The 19,683-nt window shown below is 40.1% G+C and overlaps 2 protein-coding genes across 3 annotated transcripts; one reads left to right on the plus strand and one right to left on the minus strand.

Annotated features, from left to right (window-relative positions):
• The first annotated feature begins 621 nt into the window (after positions 1–621).
• Positions 622–4,222, plus strand: LOC100746118 (uronyl 2-sulfotransferase-like). Its single transcript, XM_003494439.4, has 7 exons — positions 622–1,115; positions 1,662–1,871; positions 2,399–2,559; positions 2,705–2,776; positions 2,852–3,012; positions 3,087–3,357; positions 3,485–4,222. Exons 1-6 carry the CDS (start codon positions 960–962, stop codon positions 3,233–3,235), a joined length of 909 nt encoding a protein of 302 aa, XP_003494487.1. The 5' UTR covers positions 622–959; the 3' UTR covers positions 3,236–3,357; positions 3,485–4,222.
• On the minus strand, positions 4,200–18,099 carry LOC100746757 (obg-like ATPase 1). Of its 2 annotated transcripts, XM_003494360.3 has the most exons (11): positions 17,964–18,099; positions 16,025–16,206; positions 9,657–9,717; positions 8,063–8,190; positions 7,544–7,719; positions 6,884–6,961; positions 6,709–6,806; positions 6,427–6,567; positions 5,118–5,214; positions 4,929–5,051; positions 4,200–4,811 (listed from the first exon to the last, which is right to left on the minus strand). In XM_003494360.3, the coding sequence occupies exons 2-11, from the start codon at positions 16,203–16,205 to the stop codon at positions 4,701–4,703; spliced, it is 1,194 nt and encodes a 397-aa protein (XP_003494408.1). In that variant the 5' UTR covers position 16,206; positions 17,964–18,099; the 3' UTR covers positions 4,200–4,700. The 2 variants fall into 2 exon arrangements, with proteins under 2 accessions (XP_003494408.1, XP_024227764.2); XM_024371996.2 differs by lacking the exons at positions 16,025–16,206; positions 17,964–18,099 and adding an exon at positions 10,427–11,173 and having other exon boundaries at positions 9,657–9,734.
• Between the last annotated feature and the right edge of the window lie 1,584 nt (positions 18,100–19,683).

The following is a 19,683-nucleotide window of genomic DNA, read 5'->3' on the forward strand; positions in this document are numbered from 1 at the left end:
TTAGCGCTATGTATCTCTGTCCTTTTTATATTTACCGTTAAAACAAAACCTTTTTTCTGACCTCTGACAAGACACTTTACCTTTTTTCACTGGGAGAGGCAGTATCACGTTGGAATATCGTATGAATCTGTTTAATTTTAACGTTTCCAATTTTCAGTCGAACATCCTCTTTTGCTGCTTAAGCAAATGCCGGCGTATCGAACAAACATTAACGGCGTTACGAAGGTCGATAGAAGCATCGAATAGCAAAGAAGTAAAATCATCATTTAGCATGAAAGAGTTGCGCTGCCTTTCACCGTTTTTGCTATCCCACTTTATGAATATGTATGTCGATGGATGCACTACAAAATTTGTAACAGAAACGAAGGATCCAACCTAGTTGAACAGGAATAGACCTATATTCTAAATGTCGTATGGAAATGATTTGTTATTTCGCACTTCCCGAGAATTGAAAGGTACAAAAGTTTAATGCATATAAGAACCAAAAATGTATAATATAGCCAATGTAAAGTACTTTCTATAATACTTAGCGGATGAAACGAATTTTTATTTAGCTCGCAGTTCCTTCGTTATGCCCATAAGGATATCAAAATGCATAAATAAACACCTGTACTCTGGTCTATTCTGTTGATATCTCGAGTAGGTTAAACCTGTCAGATGTTTAGTTGGAAACAGCGGTTTATGCATGCAGTGAACGCGATAAATGCATCTGGAAAAGCTAAGTTTCGCTTTTCGTGAGATCCACTATTGGTGGGAGTTTAGGTGAAGATGTGGGGATCAAGCAGTACGAAGTCTCTGACCCACTGACATTCTCTTTAGTTACTTGGTAGAAACAAACGCTGATAATTCGTGACTCAGACTTTCGATGTTCGTGATCAGGATTATTAACAAAATAGTATCTGAAGAAGAAAGATAGCCGTCATCTTGAAGGATCACAACCAGTCGAGTCTCGTTTTGAGATGCGGCGAAATCGTGGCTTGCTAACTAGTGTTGCTGTTTGCTTGACAGTTTTCTTCATTGTTTTAAATTCGAAATCAACAGTGGAAACTGTAAACGATACAGGAAGTAGCATAGAAAAGCCTTACGCTGGAGAACAGGAAGTCCATAAAGGTCAGGTAAATTGTATCCAATTAAACGATTCAGACGAAGGCAAACTAGATATTTCAAAGTATGTATACGGTGAAATCTTTCATTTTCTATGAAATATTTTCGACTTTTCATACAATTTGATATGGTACTGTTTGAGAATTGTTTTTTTTCAATAGGATACTGGTCGCGTTTAGATTGTAGTGCAGTGAAAGTGCGTCTGTGAACGATGTAATTATTGGAAAGCGATCTTTCCCTTTTACGATTTACAAACGAGTTTATTGCGTATGATAGAGAATTGGAGAGTTTCCTGATTACGTATAATACTTTACACATTTTGTTGATTTTATTAATGGACTAGAGATTTTTATACGTTCACGGGAAAAGATGGAAAAATGCATAAAAATTAAGTAAAACAAATCATTGTCTAGCTTCTACTCTTTTAGCCGTCTTCATGTAAACTTGAATTTACATGTATAAATTCATCGCAATCTGCCAGTTTATTTATTAATTTAAACTATTAGCTTGTTGCAGCCGCTATGATACAACGATTACTAATATGATTTACTGTGCAGACGTATCGATACGTTACACCTTCTCTTGCTGAATTGGGTGCTCGTGGAAGTTTGCCTAAAATGAACCAGCATGTTTTAATGCTGACGCGTGTACCCGATGCTGGAGCTGAATTGTTAGTCTTGATCCTACAACGTCTGCAGGGTTACAATGCGTTTAAACATATACGATTACCACCTGGTGATCATGGGCTTCTATCAACTCTGCAAGAGGTATAATCTCGTACACGACGTTCATAAGATAGTTTTTGAATTACCGTTCTCGATATTAATGCTCGTCCAATAACGCGAAATAATGGTAGTACTATTTCAAATGGCAACTGCATAGATCGAATGCCGAACAATAACGTAAGAAATATGAATCAGCTGCTGATTCATTGGCCGCATAAATCTTGGGAAAATTTAATCATAGTACCATGTAGTGGTTGTTGCACTTTACGCTCATGTCAGAGTCGGTTTTCAGTGTTGCAATCGAAGTTGTGCCACTTTCATCTTTCCAATTAAAGTAGCCGTGTCGGAAATACCTATTTGGAGCAAGTCTAGCTAAAGCCAGATAGAGGTGGCGCGACTGCGCGAAATACGATAGGAAAGTTGATAAATGTTAAAAGATTCGATGTATTTTCAGTATGGTAAATAATCATCGTGACATTTTTAGTTTGCAGTTTTAGACTTAGATACAGGAGAAGCCGGTTGTTCAGCGTTTCTCAGTTTATAAATGACTTTGGTTAACTATTTTGTAGGAACTGTTAGTAGAAGAAATTACTAGTATCATTAGACAGGAAGCGATTCCTTTGAGTTTCGACGGAGATGTTAGATTTCTGAACTTCTCCAAGTTCGGAAGAGAGTCTCCGACGTTTATTTCCCTAGTGAGAAATCCTATGTGTGCGCATAATTTGCGGAGGTAAAAATCAAATTTCTTTTCGGTAGAATTTTTCGTTTTATTTGTATTTTGTTAATTGTTACTGGCATATTATGGATGTAAATAAGCTAATGTGCTTGGTGCACAACTATTAATTATACTTAAAGATGCATTTGTTACTTTTCAGATATCGTGAAAGGCGAAGTGACATGCTTCATAGAGCCATACCTACGTTCTGCGGTCAAGATCCTCGATGCGCGTGAGTATTTAATGTATTACATTTTTGTAGCACATGGTAACTTTTTTATTTCCCTGCATTGCGTATCAATCGTAGAAAGATAAATAACAAATGGGCGTTAGAACGAGCAAAGGCAAATATCGTTGAATGGTACCCTGTTGTCTGTATATTAAATTACATGGAACAATCCATAGATGTACTGGAGTACAAATTTCCATATTTCTTTCGAGGTGCTAAACGTAGTTACAGAAAGATTCGTAAGTAATTATAATTAAGTATAATTAGGCGGTAAGATTTCAGATTCAATCTAGTTTCGATTCGTTTCATTTAGAGCCGAGAAAAAGACATTTTTCTGATCCAACACTTACGCTAAGAGCTCGAGAAAGAGATATTTTATTTAAGCTTCTTCAGGATGAGATAGAATTTTATCAATGGTTAAAATATCGACTTTTGAACGAAACATTGATCGACATTGATTAAAGCCATGAAATTTACACGATGATAAGTGTTTAGTTTCAAAATATACCAAAGATATTAAATATTCCAATAATAATGATTTTATAGAGAAATAAATTTGATTAAAAATTTTTTTAGGAAGAAAGGTATGATCACGGATTTTTCCCTTTTGTATTTTTACTATGGTATAATGTATTGTTATTTTAATATGGTATAGATGCATTGTACTGTTTAAATTGTGCAGAGCGCAACAAAATACTTGATTTTTTTCAGGATTTTAGTTCCTGTAAAATTAGAATACTGCACAGGAACGATATGCATCTCATTTGCTTAGAATCGACTCCTCTTGCTTAGTGAAAATTCCTAGAAAATATAGGATATACAGAAGAAACTACTTTTCAATCTTCATAGTTTATAATTTATTAATTTTTACATTTTTATTATAAATTTATTGTAACGGTAGCAATAATTTATACGTTTTCCATGTCAGCGTTACACTTATGTTTCTATAATAGCTGTTTTCAACGTGTAAACTACGTTAAAGTATCCTCGTTGTCTTTCGATGCATTGGTAGAAATTTTCTCTCTGATAATACTCATAGGGTAGACAACAATCGAAACTTTTATTGAGCAGTGATCATCGATTGGGAATAATCACAGCACGTACAAAAATTGTGTCATGTGAGGTTCCAAATACGTAATTTTTGTTACTGTAATATACATTAATCTATAATAATTTGTTTAAACTTGATATTAATTACATTTATTAGCATATAATTGAAAGTATAAGAATCTAAGCCTTTTTTCCCCTTTAGGCATGATATAAAGAGGATATTTCGTTGATATTCAGTTCGTACGACGCAAAATCCGATAAAATACCTATATTATAGCTGGATTAGATAGTTATATTTATAATCGTAATATTTTAAATGTACAAAGCAAGCTTCAAACACGGTTTTACTATTCTCGAGGGAGAAGGTATTAGATAATTATCTTTTAAAGAAATATATTTAGAATAAATATGGAAATATACAAAGAAACATTAGAAAACGTACAATGATCGTTTTGTGGTTTACTGGTTGTTCCGAGTGGTAAAAAGCAGCGTATTATATCATCAAGCTCTTATCATCTATTTACATTTGTTGTTGTTTAAAAATGCAAGTTACCGTCATTATGATCTTGTATAAAATAAAAGAAAAAGCATTGAATTGACAAATTACGTTGATCGTATAAGCATAGGATATTTTATCTTTATAGCGTAATAGAACATATAAAAATATCTATTTGAGTACAATTCGAAATCTTGCTATAAAAACGTTACTATCGATACCAACTATGATATTATACGATCTTAAATTGAAGGAAAAATGAAATTAAGGAGTATCAGAAAGCGATTTTGATCGTTTCATGCGCAAATCGCGCGTGCAACAAAACATGGCGATCATGTTGATGTACAGATGAACGAGCAACAACATGAGTAAAACGTGCCATCACTTTTTCTTTGCATCTTTTAATCCAGCACCAGCGTTAAACTTGAAGAAAACGATGTCTCCGTCTTCGACGACGTAGTTTCGTCCTTGTTGCCTATATTTTCCGGCGGCCTATAGTAAAAAGAAAAAAAGAAGATTAATATAGCCACATTTACATAGAACAACTGGAAAATAAAAACAATGAAAAGCATTCGATTGGTGTTAAATATCACACAGTACGATACTCACCTTTACCGCTGCTTCCGATCCTTCGTTTTTAAAATCGTCGAATTTCATGACTTCAGCCATGATGAATCCCTTCTCGAAATCTGTGTGAATCTTGCCAGCAGCTTGAGGTGCTTTTGTACCTTTCTAAAGTAACGAAAGATTCACGGATAAGATCATGAAAAAACATTGAAAAGGATCACTTTGATTTACCTGGATCGTCCATGCTTTCACTTCATCGTGTCCCGCTGTAAAGAAGTACTGCAATTGCAACGCTTTGTATCCTTGAACGATAATCTTGTCAAGCGCGCTAAAAACGATTCGTAAGATGAAACAGCAAATTTTCAACTCGTATTAGAAAAAAGAAGACGAGGGGGGGGGGAGCAGAAAAAAATGAATTCTTGGTTCAAAGAAGGGGTGGCCAAAAAACAGGACTGTGGAATATGATTGTCTCGAACCGAATATCGTCTAATGACAGGGTACAAGAAGGGAAGCCATCCTGTTCCGTGAGCCCGACGAACTTCGAGACTTCAGAGAATACACATAAAGCTGAACGACTTAATACCGCAATTTTATCACTCTAACTCTGTCCGAGATCTACTTCGGCGCCTTGGTTATCTGCGGTCTCGAAATAAAATCGCGGTATCTAGAAATCTTTCGTTTGTCCCCTGTGATTACCAAGAGAACCTACCTTATGCGATCATTTCGAGGGATCGACAAAATTTGCCGAAGAATTTAGATTTCTAACCATCAATGCCAGATTATAGGTATCATTGGTAACGATTTTATATCTTCCACGCTAGCTATAATTATGCAATCCCCTTCGGTCCAAAATAATTGCAACATAAATTTATATAACGAACAAAGTTTTTCTTTATCCAACGCATTATAGTTCTGTACGTCGATTACTTTTATCGGTATAACATACAGTACGTTACAGTATAACAATGTTGAAAACGTACGCGAACTTGATCGAGTTTACCGTGCATAACACGGGTTGAGTTTGTTCGCGAATGACCCACTAGCCAACTGAACCGGTTGATCCTCATTCCACTCGTCTCCCTGGTTATACCGGTGTGCCCGGGAGGATAGGAGGGGTTTTTATGCAATTTTGCAAGAATTTGAATAGCCGTTCGTAAAAATATAATGCGCCACAGTAAAGATGCCGCAGTTTTTATTGGTCACCCTACATGAAAGTAGGGCTAGTCTAGACGCTTAAACCGAGCCCTCCATTGTTATTACCATTAGTAGATAACCTGGTGCATAGCTAAATATGGGAACCTGGCTTTCTTAGGTTTTAAAGCAGGGGAGGATTAGGTTTTACGAATTTTACGATTTTTACGTTCGTCCTTCTCCCTTCCTTTCACTCACTCTCTCTCTCTCTTTTTTTCTTTTCTTTTAAATTCACGCAACACACTGCTTATTTTGGCGGTCGTTTCATTTGCAAGTATAAAGATAGTTTGGCGTTCATTTAAAAGATACAGATAGAGCTATGTAACGAATTATAGACACCGTTACTCACCTCGTAACTTTGTTCTCTTCTTGATATTTCGCACGTTCTGCGTCATCCATATCGAAAAGTTTATTTTCGAAAGTTCCACTGAATGGGATTAAAATAGCTCCTGGATCGTTCTTATCAACCCATTCTTTGATTTTGATTAACCTGAAATTGACACGTGAGTATTAAGACATAAGAAAAATTCGTATGTTAATTAATATATTAATGATCGATTGTCGTTTGTTTAAAGCGTCAAATAACGATAATATACATATAGACCCCAGATAATAAACGATATATACATACCATTTATTCTTCTTACGTATGTAATCCTTTTCGGACAGATTAACTAAATAAATGACTGGCTTTGACGTGAGGAATAAATATTTATTGAGAGCCTCGATCTAAAAACACGACCGACCAGAATAACATTGGAATAGCATTAAAATTTTTCATTTGCAAAGCGATACGATTAACTTACGTCAGTAGCACTCCAGTCGGCAAACCTGATATGCCTCTTTTCATCCACCATTATACCTTTCACTTTCAATAACGTATCCTGCACAGAAAAGCACTCGATTATATCTGTAAGCGTTAGCTTTCTCCAACAGATTGTATTTTTTACCACTACCGTGCGAAAATACTGGATTCGAAAAAGATCAGTGTTCCGCTAACGATAATAGTCGGCCAGACGAATAAGTTCGTAAGTAAGTACGCTACCAAGTGGAATAATCCCGAGATCGAACTGTGATTAGAGGATTGTACACTAACGAAACGCCTCTCTATTACTTTGACCGAGAGAGAAGACGAGGAGGTAGCTTGAAACTCTCGAAAAGTTTTAGCAAATTGCAAAGTCTAGAACGAGGGGAGAGATCGGAAATTGCCGTGGGTCAATCCACGGAAAGAGGGTAATTCGATTGATTCGTTCTAGGAAGTAGTGTACCGACCGCGCTCTCTTAATTTCCTCGGTAATTTCGTTCAGGCTCTACGATATGCCTACATTTACAATGATTTCTTTCGTTTCTCAATCCGAACGTCAAAAGAGAACGAGTTTCTTTAAACGTCCTAATGTATTTCTTTCGATGTGCAGGGTTAACGACGTTAAAACGCATCAAATCTTCAAACATAAATTACTACTTACGTATTCAGGCTTTAGTTTCTTGTCGTTTCCTCGGACAACGAGCTTCTCCAGCTTCTCCAGATGACCATTTAAAAACTCGATATCTTTCAACCGTAATTCCTCGCTAATTATCTCGAGATCTCTCACGGGATTCACGTCTCCTTCCACGTGAGTAACGTCGTCGTCGTCGAACGCTCCTACGAATAAGATACGATATTAATCCGCTTAGTTTGGCAAATTTATTTTCTAGAATCGATGCAGTTCTATGAAAACTGTTAACGAAAGCTATAACGGTATAGTACTCTTACGTCTATAAGCTACTCGTGCGTGTTGCAAGATAAACTCGTGTCCATGATTGCATGTGCAATGCACGGAAGGAGCAAACACGATGATAAACTAATCTCTCGATCTCATCGGCAACGCTACCTTCCCTTTAACGTAATCGATTTTATCAGTTATTGTTCATCTGGGACAGCAACGTCGTCGCTTGCTCCTATATAAAGAGCTTCGTATCGAATCGAATGTTTATGCTGGACTTACGGCAAAGATGAAAAATCCCATCGCAAGCGTTGATGTGCGATAAGAAATTGTTTCCCAGGCCTTGTCCTTCCGCGGCACCTTTGACCAAGCCAGCGATGTCCACGACATTTAAGAAAGCTGGAACTTTGCTGAAACCGTAAATAAGGACGCGTCTCATCGCGATTCTCGATTCGTTCAAGAAGCAAAAGTCGCGAGCTCTGTTGCTCTTAAGAGTTCGAACTTCGGAGGGTGGTTTCAGCCTTCGAACCTGAGTCACCGCGGCTAAAAGATATACATATATATATATATATAGATATATCTACTATATTCGGCTGTTCCTCCTTCCTACAAAGTTTCATCCAAATCGAAGCCGGGAGCATTCGCGACTTTTTCTTGTAAGTACGAATAGAATACGACTGATGATGTATTTACACTGTAACATGCACGCGCCTAGAATTTAAAGGAGGGCGTCGCAGTGACAACGAGCTGTATTTAAATGCTAATGCAAGTAGCATCATTAAACAATTAGCCTTTGAAGAGAGGCGTTAGTAAAATGAGCAAGAAGGGGAGTGCCATGTTAGGTGGCTTTCATTAGGGATCGTTGAATCATCTGACACGTGACAGCCATTCGGACTTTGCAGTGTCGTTGGCCGTTGGCGACAGTGTTTCGGAGTTGGGTGCCAGGGTGACCAGGATGCAAGACACGCTCTTTGATCTAACACGGTAGCGAGTTTTAATCTCTTCAAATTAGTTGAATTCCGAGGAAAGCACGTGTCGCAAAGCAAACTCGATTCGTCTTTCACTCGATAATTTTTCGTTACTTCGCTATACTTTGAAGTTCATCGATTCTATGCCGCTCCCTCTCTCTCTCTCTCTCTCTCTCTTTCTCTTTTGCGCTCTGCCATGGTTAAGTTTAACTGTTTACCAGCGACAACAGCGTCGAAGAATATTTTACCGTGGACCGAACATACGCTTTGCTTTCCAATCTTCCTGCTGCTCTGTACATTCAATCTCGTCGTGTGAACGAGCCAGCGTGATAACGCGAGGCACGGTAAACACGGCTTTCATCGACAAGTTGATGCATACCACAGCACGTATAGCGGTTTCCATGTGTTTCGGTGGAACTTTCATCGCGTTTGATTAGTTTCGAGTGTCACGTGAAATTTTAATTAATCTTTTCTAGCCTCCCCCCGGAGGGCATACATTGATCTTTCTAACGCAAAATAATCCAGTCAATATCGCATATAAATCTAAGTTTTAGAAATATCTTACGAAATGTTATCTTAAATAATAGTATGCCACGAGCGAGTAAAAGAAAAACGTACGTGAAGTCGGCTGGTATTCAACGTGAGTTATACGTCGCGTAGACGAATTTTGTCGAATCTGCATTGCAGATCACGTACCGCTTTCTCTCCTCCCTATCCCTGCCTTGTGAAAATAAAAGCAAAGGAGTATGGAAATGTCAATGGTTATTCCAACTCGTTTCCCATTGCGAGAGCACATTTTCTGGTAGACTCGTCACTTTTGTTCGATAATACAATAACGCGTATCAGTTATTTGTCGTTACGATCGAACAATATTTTCACCGGTATGTAGTAGCTGGTTTGATACGTACCTAGCTGGCTTAAAATATTCGCACAGGTAATCGAATCTTGCGTCAGGAACGGGTACGCGACGTGCTGAAAGATAAAATCTAGTTAGACGACAAATACGGCCAATTTTTCTTAATAAATAACACGCGTCATATATTCACATGGGGAATAAAAAAATAATAGGATATTGGAAAAAGAAATTCTAGTCAGACAGTAGATTATGTATACGTTGTTTATTGTCTATTTACAAAGTGTTTATTACACTGAGATATAAAGTTTTATAATAACATTTAGACACGATTAAAGTACAAAATATCTAATTTATTCGTCGTCGGGATTCGATAAAATCTGTAATAGAAAATAATAGGACAAATTATCTATTCACAATGTGTTTGTTATTATTGTCGATTTTTTATCGTCGGGATCGGCTAAAATTTGTGTCGGTGATGTTCGACGAAACGTAATTGAAGTAGACTTAGGTACATATATGCGAGATAACATAGACGATTGTCGAGTGTATCTGTGAGTAGGATTAGCCCGATCTTTATATACAGGTGCATGTATGAAAGGGTTTATCCTTTTCTTCATCGTTCGGGTCGCTACTTTGATGATCATTTCACGACTGTACATTCTTCTGCTAATTGTTTTGTACAACTCAGTTTCTTTTAAGCCGCAACATGTGTTACGAGCCTTTAAGTATACACCGATGTAAACGGCGGCGGTAGCCGAAGGCGATAAACCTGGTAATTTCGGCCGATCTACGCTGATTTCGTTTACAGCTTTGATTATTAACTTGGAAACCGTTTGTTCCAAGAAACCAACATTTGGCAGAGATTTTACGTCGATCGTTGGCATCGTATATAAAAATTTCATTTGAACGTTCGCGTATTTATCGGGTTGCGCTAAAAATTTATCGCGACAATCTTCCGTACAGAACAGGTATAAATTGTCTTTGTACAAAACTGCTGTAACTATTTTTCCAGGTACAAGTTTTCGACTTGGTAATCCATCGAAGTACGTTACTAAGCAAAATCCTCTGACTTGCAAACGTTTGGCCCAACACGAATGTTCCAAGTCGATCGTTTCGGTTAAAATTCGCGGACGATCTTCCGGTGGATACGCATTGTTCGCCGGTGGAAGATATTTGTGCGGGTGTTGAATAAATTCATTGATATGTTGCGAACAAATCCAGTAGAAGTGTTCCCTAAACTGAATCGTGCCTCGATGATCCGGAGGTCCCGATGTCTTCATCGTGTTCTCGTAGTACAAGCAAAGAGGACAATAGGACTCGAACCGGCTTTGTCGTCTCCTAAATTCGTACGGCGAGACGCTCATATATTTCAAGCTGTGAATTTTATCGTAGTCACTTTCACGAAAGTAGGATCTGATGATCGTGTATCTGGAACATACGCGTCGATCAGCTTGGCTCCACACATACCACATACATTTAGTCGCGTCTAATTCTATTACGTTCTGGGTGAAACTTTTTAACCAAGTTCGAAAGTGTCCCTGATCGACTTCCCAAACGGCATAGCGATGAGATAAAAAGCTATTCGAGAAGGTAGGTGGTTTTATCGTTCGATCGTCGGATGCGCGAGACAAACGGTCGAGACAAAAAGCTAGATTCGCTTTCAGGTCGAGAGTGATCATTGGTTGAAGACCTAGAAACGTCAGTTGCTCGTATTCTTTGCGGTTTAAGGGAAAACCATCGAGCACGAAACCTTGAGAAATCACATTAGGATCGATGGAATACATTTCAACGGCACGGTTTACGCATTCCGTTGGAACCGTTCGACCTGCACGAAGAGAAGATTCCGTCAATTGCGCCCACTCTGTCCAAGGAAAATATTTGACGATGTAACGTAGAGCGGCTCCTCGCGTTATCACTTTTACGCCATATTTGTTGGCAAATCGTTGTGCAAGAGTCGTTTTCCCGGATTTCGGTGGGCCAATGATAGAGAGCCGGAATGGAATAATAGGTGCGCAAGAATCTCGTTCGAGATACTCGAACGGACTCTCTAAAAATGCGGTCTGCGCGTCTTTGCCGCCGAAGAAGTAGACGAATTGTCTGTGTATGACGGGATAAATCTCCTGCACAGATTCCAGTGGCAGGAACATTTGCAGAGGAACGTTATTTTGACGCAACTGCACAGGACACCAGCGTCCAAAGGAACTTAAAAGATAATAGCCGCAATCAAGCAGAGTGTCGGCTGTTTCAAGATCGATGGTATAGATCTTCTCCAGGATAGAAATATCTCGACGAACGTAGGGCTCGAGAATTCTCATAATTCGCAGTAAAACGTTTTTTACATCTGCTTCGGCATCCACTACGATATACGGTATCGATTCATTTTCTAGAAGGCTGCGAATAGCAGCTATCTTTTGAGAATCAGTTTCGTACTTGCTGAAAAATTCTTGCTCGATTCTTCGTCTCGCTGTTTCAAAATCTTCCCAGTCGGTGAATAGCACAGGCTCAGGATTCTCTCGATACCACGTTTCTTCTAACTCAAACCTTCTCACTTCCATTTCTTCCAAATCCGTGTCATCGCTCAGCATGTATTCCTCCATGAGTATGTCGTCTTCGTCCTTGTATTCGTGCTCCGCGTTATCTTCTTCTTCCCCGATATATCGTTGACCGATCATCTCATGCAGCATTCTTTTCACCCAAATATCTCGATCTCTTCGATAATCTTCAAGCTGTGTAGCGTATCGTAATTGTTCGATGCGTTTCTTCTCTTCCAAATTCTGTTCCCACGATGCGAGTAATTTCGGCATTACTCTGTCCGATACCGTCTCTCTACCGCAACGAAGTTCTATTATTATCTCGGGCACCGTGTACTCTCTTATAGCAGTTTCTACGTCTTGCGGACAGCTTGGAAACTGATCGAACACGGCACCGGGTTCGCTGTAAAGTCCTTTGAAAAATCGCGTTAAACATTCGTCGTGCATTCTTTCAGGAAGAAGCACACTGCCGTCTCTCCAATAACTTCGAATAAATGTCAGAATTGTATTAGAGTCGCTGTTGTATCTCTCGTCGCTCAGATCTGCTGGCAATTCTACCTCATCGGGAAGTTCGTTTGATAAAACAAGAACATCTCTGTGGGATAATGGTCGCATTCCACGGGATCCCATGTACGTAGTGAAACAATTAAAGTAATCTATATGAAGCAGACCGTATTCTCGAGATATCGCGTCTGACAACGTGCTTTTCCCACTTCCTGATGGACCAACGATACTCATACGAAGGGGTGGAATTAAAGATAAAGGCCTTTTCAATGGAAGACCTAATTTTTGCGGGCCACGTAAAAATTCCTCGAGAGCTGTGAGACTAGATAGATGATATATCTTATCCATAAAAATAGCGCTGAACTCTTCTTTGCCTCTCCAAAATATATTATATCTTAATAACGCCACTGGACAGTAGTAATTAGTGTCTCCAAAGCGACGATTATCTTCCTTAGAAGGTAATTCCGCCGTTTCTCTTTCACCTTCCTTTTCTTCTTCTTCTTCTTCCTCGATATTTTCCGTGTCATCGGTCATGCCGATATATTCTGCAAGATCTCTTTCTCTTTCCTTCTCCTCGTCAGTCATAACTCTTGCCTTATCCATATAACGATCCTTAATTCGATCCATAACGTATTTCGAGATATCGGTGATTTTACCAACATCGCAGGTAATAAGATTTCTGCAAGTATCCATCGCTCTTTCTCTTATCGCTTCCCAATCCGATTCAAACCTCTGAATGTGTCTAATATATTCGACCAGACCTTGCGCCTCTTCCTCGCCCTCTTCATCTCCAAGGTCTTCGAAGCTTTCCTCGAATTGCCCATCCTTTTCGATGCCACGAATTTTGCGCCATTTTGATATCAAATAATCGTAAGGATCATCGTCGAACAAAAGAATCGCATCCTCGAAGATAATCTCCGAATCTTCCACGATTGTTTTCCAAGAATCGATATTGGGATACATACCATCTACGATGTAACCTCCGTCTCTCCATATTTCAATATCGATTTCTTCTCTCGGCACGCTCTGTATAGCTTCCACAATCGCATGATCCGACGAATAAATATACGAGTTAACGTTCGCCGAATATTTTCCAATTTCCTTCGCGTTTATTATCGTACCTCTTAACACTCGTGCCAATTCGTCGCAGAGATCAGATTTGCCAGAATAGTCAGGTCCAAATACTACGATTTTACAAGTCGGTCGCGGAGACAAAGGAGAAATAAAAGTTCTTGGATTTTCGATAAATAAATCAGCAGCCTCGTTCGACGAAAGAAAGAAGACTTTGTTCATAAATCGAACGGTGTGTTTCGCTAATCCTTCCACGGTCCTTCCCTTTGTTAATTCGACGGGACAAAGAAAATTCCAGGACGACAGTCTCCAAGGGAATAGAGGCGAAACGGTTTCTCTGTTTCTCAGATCTTGAAACGCTTCTTCGTTCGACTTATCTTCGAATTCGTCGCCAGTTACGGGTATCATTGGCGATTCACCCTCGAATTCTAACGCAGCGTGATTCGCGAATCTTCGCGGAAGAATTACACGCGGCACTGGCAATGTGCGTAGCCGTGAGATAAAAATTTGAAACATTAGCGATACAGGTGTACGACCATCCACGCGAATTATGTTCTGTGGGTTGTATAGCAAGATCCATTTCTCGATCGTAGGCAGTGCCACGCGTTTGTACATTGCACATTGCGATTCCACGTTGGATCTTTCGTCAGAAGGTCGTTTCAGTAAGTATTTCCCCTGGTTCTCGTCTAAAACTCGTTCTTCCTTCGTCAACTCTTGATACAATTCAAAGGAAACGTTCATGTTATTCTGCATTTTGTTATGAGAAAATAACATCTCAATATGTCTGCTCATACCAGCGAAACTCGTGTCTACGGTGCGACCAGTTGTCGGATCTATACGAAAATGTGCACGCTTTATCGTCGCATCCGCGTCAGGACACATTACGTAAACGATTATCGATGGTTTTATGGGCCACGTTGCGAAAATATCTTCGATCTGACTTGAAATAAAATCTTCGTAACGTGGATTTTCCAGTACGACACATGCTTGATTCTCTACCTTTTGATCGCGAGAAGTCGAAATATCTTTGCTATTATCCGACACATCGTGATGTTTGATCGCTTCTTCGTTCGCTGTATCGCAGGTTCTAGGAACCGACGTGTTAAAAATCTTCATAAAGTTCTCGTCATTTTCTGGATCCAGCTTCTCGGTGGAAATATTTGGGTAAGAAGAATAATCGAGTGTCTCGTTTGGAATTAACGGCAATCCTTCTACAACGTACCCTTTGTGAAACACGTCCCTTTTATTAAGACGACTCGCTATCAAATTCATGATAATTTCTGGACCTAAACATTCACCTGTTTTCAACACGTCTGCCATGAATTTACCTTTTTCGCTGTTTTGCTGGATCTCCTGTTGCATAAGCGATAACGGAGAAATCAACACGCAATTCCAAGAGTCCGCGATCATAGTCGCAAGTTTCGTAGTGTTCAAGTCAGGTTTGCCCAGAACGACGAAACAAGTTGGTTCGCTTGCCAGATATTTGTTTCTCGCTTCGGTTTCGTCATAGGGATCGCGAATCTCGTGAGGTTCCTGAGAGGGTTCAAAGTGTGCTCGGACGTTTCCATACTCTCTCGACTCGCATTTGGCGGGAAATCTAGTAAATGGATTTGTATCTTCGTGGAAGACGTAATAAGAGTTAGCTTTTGGATACACACATTGATGAGCTTCGGGCCAGGAAGGAGAATACTTCTGGCGAGGATATCCTTTGATGAATCGGAAGAAACTCTTTTTTATAATAAACGATGCATCTGCGTAAAACTTCTCGTGCTCGTCTTCGTGCTCTTCTTTTATCTTGGGACGCGATGTTTTATCACACATCGTTGGATATATCTCATTTTTAGGTTACTATATAAATCTTTTACACAGAGTTGCAAACAAACGACATGCGATTTAATATCAGGTTAAATATTTGCAGTGGCAGACGCGAAGTACGATTAACGTTATTAGGTCGGAGCATCTAAAAAATGTTGCTTTGTATAGTAAAAATTGAATGAAATTTCAATTCGATTATATCATGTGCTGTAGAAAATATTTTCTATGACGTACAACACGATATCGCTATTATGATTATTAGACTGCGAATGTATATGCAAACATAGATGAAATTTAAAGGTAAAGTTAATATAATATAGAAGTATACAGAAAGTTTCCAAAGCGAAGTGCTCGTCGTAACTTTTAGTAAGCGAAACGAGTCTCCAGCCAAGTTCCATTTCTTTACTTTCTTTTTGTTCTTTACTCGCAGAAATACAAATTTGCACAGAAGTCCGCAGTCTATAATAAACATGCGTAAGAAAAAAATATGAATACTTATTTTCATTGGGATCGATGGTGCAGAAGGGAAAGTTCTCAGCAGCAGCCTGGCTTTTCGTGAGAACGTTGAAGAAGGTTGATTTTCCTACGTTAGGTATGCCTACTATACCAACTTTCAAATTGGTACCTACGCGGCCAATAAGCGGCTTCCTTTCAGGTTCTTCGATTTTCTTTGGCGCCATTCTATGACAGAAATATAAATCTATCGTCATTGCACACATTCATATGAAACCGTATCGCGATTTCAAGAATCCAACACTGATTAGAATCAAATCTTGTAACACGTTTGTCGAAGGTTCGGTTCGATTCGAGAAGTTCCATTCATTTCCACAGCGACACTATTCGCTTCGCAATGGCCAGGTTTACCGATTCGTCTTTGTCTACGTACTAAAGCAGCATGCAAAAATGACCGCGTCTGCATATTTATAGGGAGAGAGGGGGAGGGGTGATATATCAGTTTGCATGGACAGAAATGAAAATGATCCAACATGGGCCACGCCCTTGTTCCTCCAACCCTCGGAATCTTTAACAGTCCACCATGTTTCACCTACCTATGCACGCAGTGCCCCCCGGCCTCTTGATACTTCGAACAGAATCAAGGCACGGCGGACAGAGCGGAGTAGAATGAAGCGAGAGAGCAGAGTCGAGAGAGTCGGCTTCTCAAACATCGGGTCGCTTTCGAGCGCTCGGGGTGACTAATTATATTAATGCGGACGGCACATCAAGCGATTGCTGTATTTACCGCAAGATTGCCCCCCTTCTTTCTTTTCATCCTTCGCTCGCTGTACAACGGGGCCCGCGCCATATCAAAAGGATGAAACAGGTACGAGACGCCTACGGGAGGCGAAGGGAGAGACCCGGGGAAGGCCAAGGGAAGCAAAGGGAGGCGAACGAAAGTGCGGAGAAGCGAATTCGACGAGAAAGAAGAAGGGACGAGGTGGATTCTCCCGAGCAAAGATGCGAGGGAGGAGGAATACGTCGGGTAAGGGGACCGACGATTACTGGGCACCAAAGCCGCGAATCACCGGCATCACGCCGGGAATCTGCAACCGCGCCTTAGGCCGCCAATCCGCCACCGACTTTGCGATTCCTCTTCCTCTGTCTCGTCTTTCGGATCCCTCTCTCTACCCTTCGTTTCTCGTTCCTTTTCACACGATCAGCCATCCCGACTGGCTTTCCTCTTCCTCTCCGTCTATCCCCGAAACTATCTACTCTCTCGAACAGTTTAACTCGAAACCGCGCCACCTCCAACCGTTCTTCATCACGGTACCCACGAAATTTGCAGATTACGATAATGGAAGAGAAGAAAGGACCCGCCCGCGATGCTACTCAACAGCCGCTCTGGCGCCGTGGTATCACCGTCGCCTCTGCTTTTACGACATTGTCTCGCCATCGTTGCCTCCGCTTTATCGATCGCTTCTTCTACCTCCTCTACCTTTACCTCGATAGAAATATAACAATACTTTATTAAAGGCGATAGTTTCTCGAGTTAAAACGAATCGAATAAAACGTACGTGATATAAATTTCGAAATTTGAAATTCGAAAGAGGCGCCAATATTTAGTACCGAATCGGCTGGATTGGGGGTGCTTCGAGCTTTAGGTGTATTGTACAGTGCTGCCACGTAGCACTAGATTCTCGAACCAAATGCAAGATGCACACCAGATCTTAACCTTACTTTAGAAGGAGAGCGAGTTATTTATAGATTGCTAGCTTTAACAATTTCCAGTTATTTGTTTTTTAACATTCTTACAGTATGCTCGAGTCGTTCGTTCGTACGTAAGAGCCATGTGTATGTTTCTATCAGCACAACAAACGTTGCATCATTTTTGCATGCACGTACGTTACCTGCTTGTGTGGAAATTATATGAAAATCTACGAGAATAACGCTGTTCTCACCCGCTACGGAGATGATTAGATAATTAAGTATCGATTAAATACCTCGAGTATTTTTCGTATTGTTCCTAGGTAAATATTACTGCACAACGCGTGGCAAAGATAGGAACACAGCACTGCACTGACGTCGACGTCTCACGTTCGACCGGCCTTTAGTAGCGAAACAGATATCTATATTACCAGCCGAGAGTTTTGTCGATTGGATAAACGAAGATTAAATAAAGGAAAAAAGAACAACGAAGCTACAAATTAAAACAAAAAATGAGTAATCAAATACGTTTTGAATTATATCTCGAACAATAGTATCGTATTCTTTTCGTTTGTTTTTTTTCCATTATTATATACTATTATCCGCTGTTTTGATATTTAATTACTTCTTGCTTTTTCTGAAACGATTTCTTCGTTCGTCTCGATGATCTGATCCTGAAGTATCTATTCGCAAACAAGTTCATTATGATTCTAGGAATAGCTTCGTGGAATGAAACGCTACCTTTAATCCGTGGGAGAAAAAGGGGCCATCAGAGAGGGTTGATTGCAATGCTTTCGTGGAAACCATAAACACGCACGCTCCTCCCCAAACAAATGTGCAAAACCACTTCAACGTTAAAAAATACTCGCGATTGAAATCGTAGCGTAAAACTGTGATTTCGTTCAAGCGGAATAAAAACGCCTTTTGAACCTTATCGTTGATGCAACTAACACTGCAAATGCCATATGGTTTGTTCTTCGCTTTCACGAGTTCAATAATTTTCTAACGTTGACTTAGTTGTGATTCGTTACGTAACGCAACATCCATGCAACGAGGAGTGTTGTGCTCCGAAATACGACCGCGATTATCGGAGTCTAATTGGACGGTGTGCGTATGTGATGGGAACGCACGCCGTTGATCACCGGAGGGCCGTAATTCGAAGGATAATATTAAGATTGCCTCGGAATAGAGAAAAAAGGATAACCGAGTCGCGTTCGCGTGTATGCGTGCCTTTATGTCTGGCGCCGTGAGACTGGATCAGGGAAGGATGCGACGATCGTTGACACCGACGTTGTATTTCAACGAGAAATTGGTTTCCTACCTTAGGCAGGAAAATGGTCGTTACACGAGAAGAGTTTTCCTCGTGCTGTTCTCTTAATTTCCAAAATTGCTTAATTTCGCTTTAATTGCAAGAACGCATAACGTTCACCGTGGAAGCCGAACGTATTATGTAATTTGCATAACTTCGTGAGATTTCAATTACGTCACAGACATATTTCTTGCGAGCACGATATTGCGTTAACCGATGTTTCATTTGGCGAACAGATTTCTAACATTGTGTCGACCTTGTGCCGTATGATTATTTCAATTATTTTATTACGAACCGTATCAATCTCGGCCCATATAATGCATATAATCAGGAGGCTATTATTCCACGAGCGCACGGCTGGCGGAAAGGACCTTTCTCCTACCTCTGTTCGGCCCCGTAGTCCGTACCATCTCAACTCGCTCGTTTTCGTGATATTGTAATTTGAAGACCGCAAACTCGCTGACGTCACTGGTGCACTGGAGCATCTTGCCAGCGTAGCGCACGATCGAAACTCTTCTTCCTTCTGCCCTTTCTTATTGCTTCGACAATTTCGATGAAAAGCATATTAAAGCGCGGCGAATTATAGGAATTTCGGCAGATTAGATATGCGCCGAATTGAAGGATTGCGTTACTAATTCCGGCGAAAACGCCGACGCGCTGCTCGTTGCTCGAAGATTTATTTGACCACGATGCACCACCGGGTTGCA

This window comes from Bombus impatiens, unplaced genomic scaffold, assembly GCF_000188095.3.
Source record: "Bombus impatiens unplaced genomic scaffold, BIMP_2.2 scf_2222, whole genome shotgun sequence".
Taxonomy (NCBI): domain Eukaryota; kingdom Metazoa; phylum Arthropoda; class Insecta; order Hymenoptera; family Apidae; genus Bombus; species Bombus impatiens.

Bases quoted from the DNA above. Each gene is read 5' to 3' on its own strand.
- LOC100746118 (XM_003494439.4), top strand. From the start codon at position 960: ATGCGGCGAAATCGTGGCTTGCTAACTAGTGTTGCTGTTTGCTTGACA. The intron at 1,872-2,398 runs GTATAATCTCGT...ACTATTTTGTAG, and splicing joins TTCTATCAACTCTGCAAGAG to GAACTGTTAGTAGAAGAAAT. The intron at 2,777-2,851 runs GTGAGTATTTAA...TATCAATCGTAG, and splicing joins GGTCAAGATCCTCGATGCGC to AAAGATAAATAACAAATGGG.
- LOC100746757 (XM_024371996.2), bottom strand. From the start codon at position 11,076: ATGTGGTATGTGTGGAGCCAAGCTGATCGACGCGTATGTTCCAGATAC. The intron at 5,215-6,426 runs GTGAGTAACGGT...AATCGTTTTTAG, and splicing joins GAAGAGAACAAAGTTACGAG to CGCGCTTGACAAGATTATCG. The intron at 4,812-4,928 runs GTGAGTATCGTA...TTTTTACTATAG, and splicing joins GATCGGAAGCAGCGGTAAAG to GCCGCCGGAAAATATAGGCA.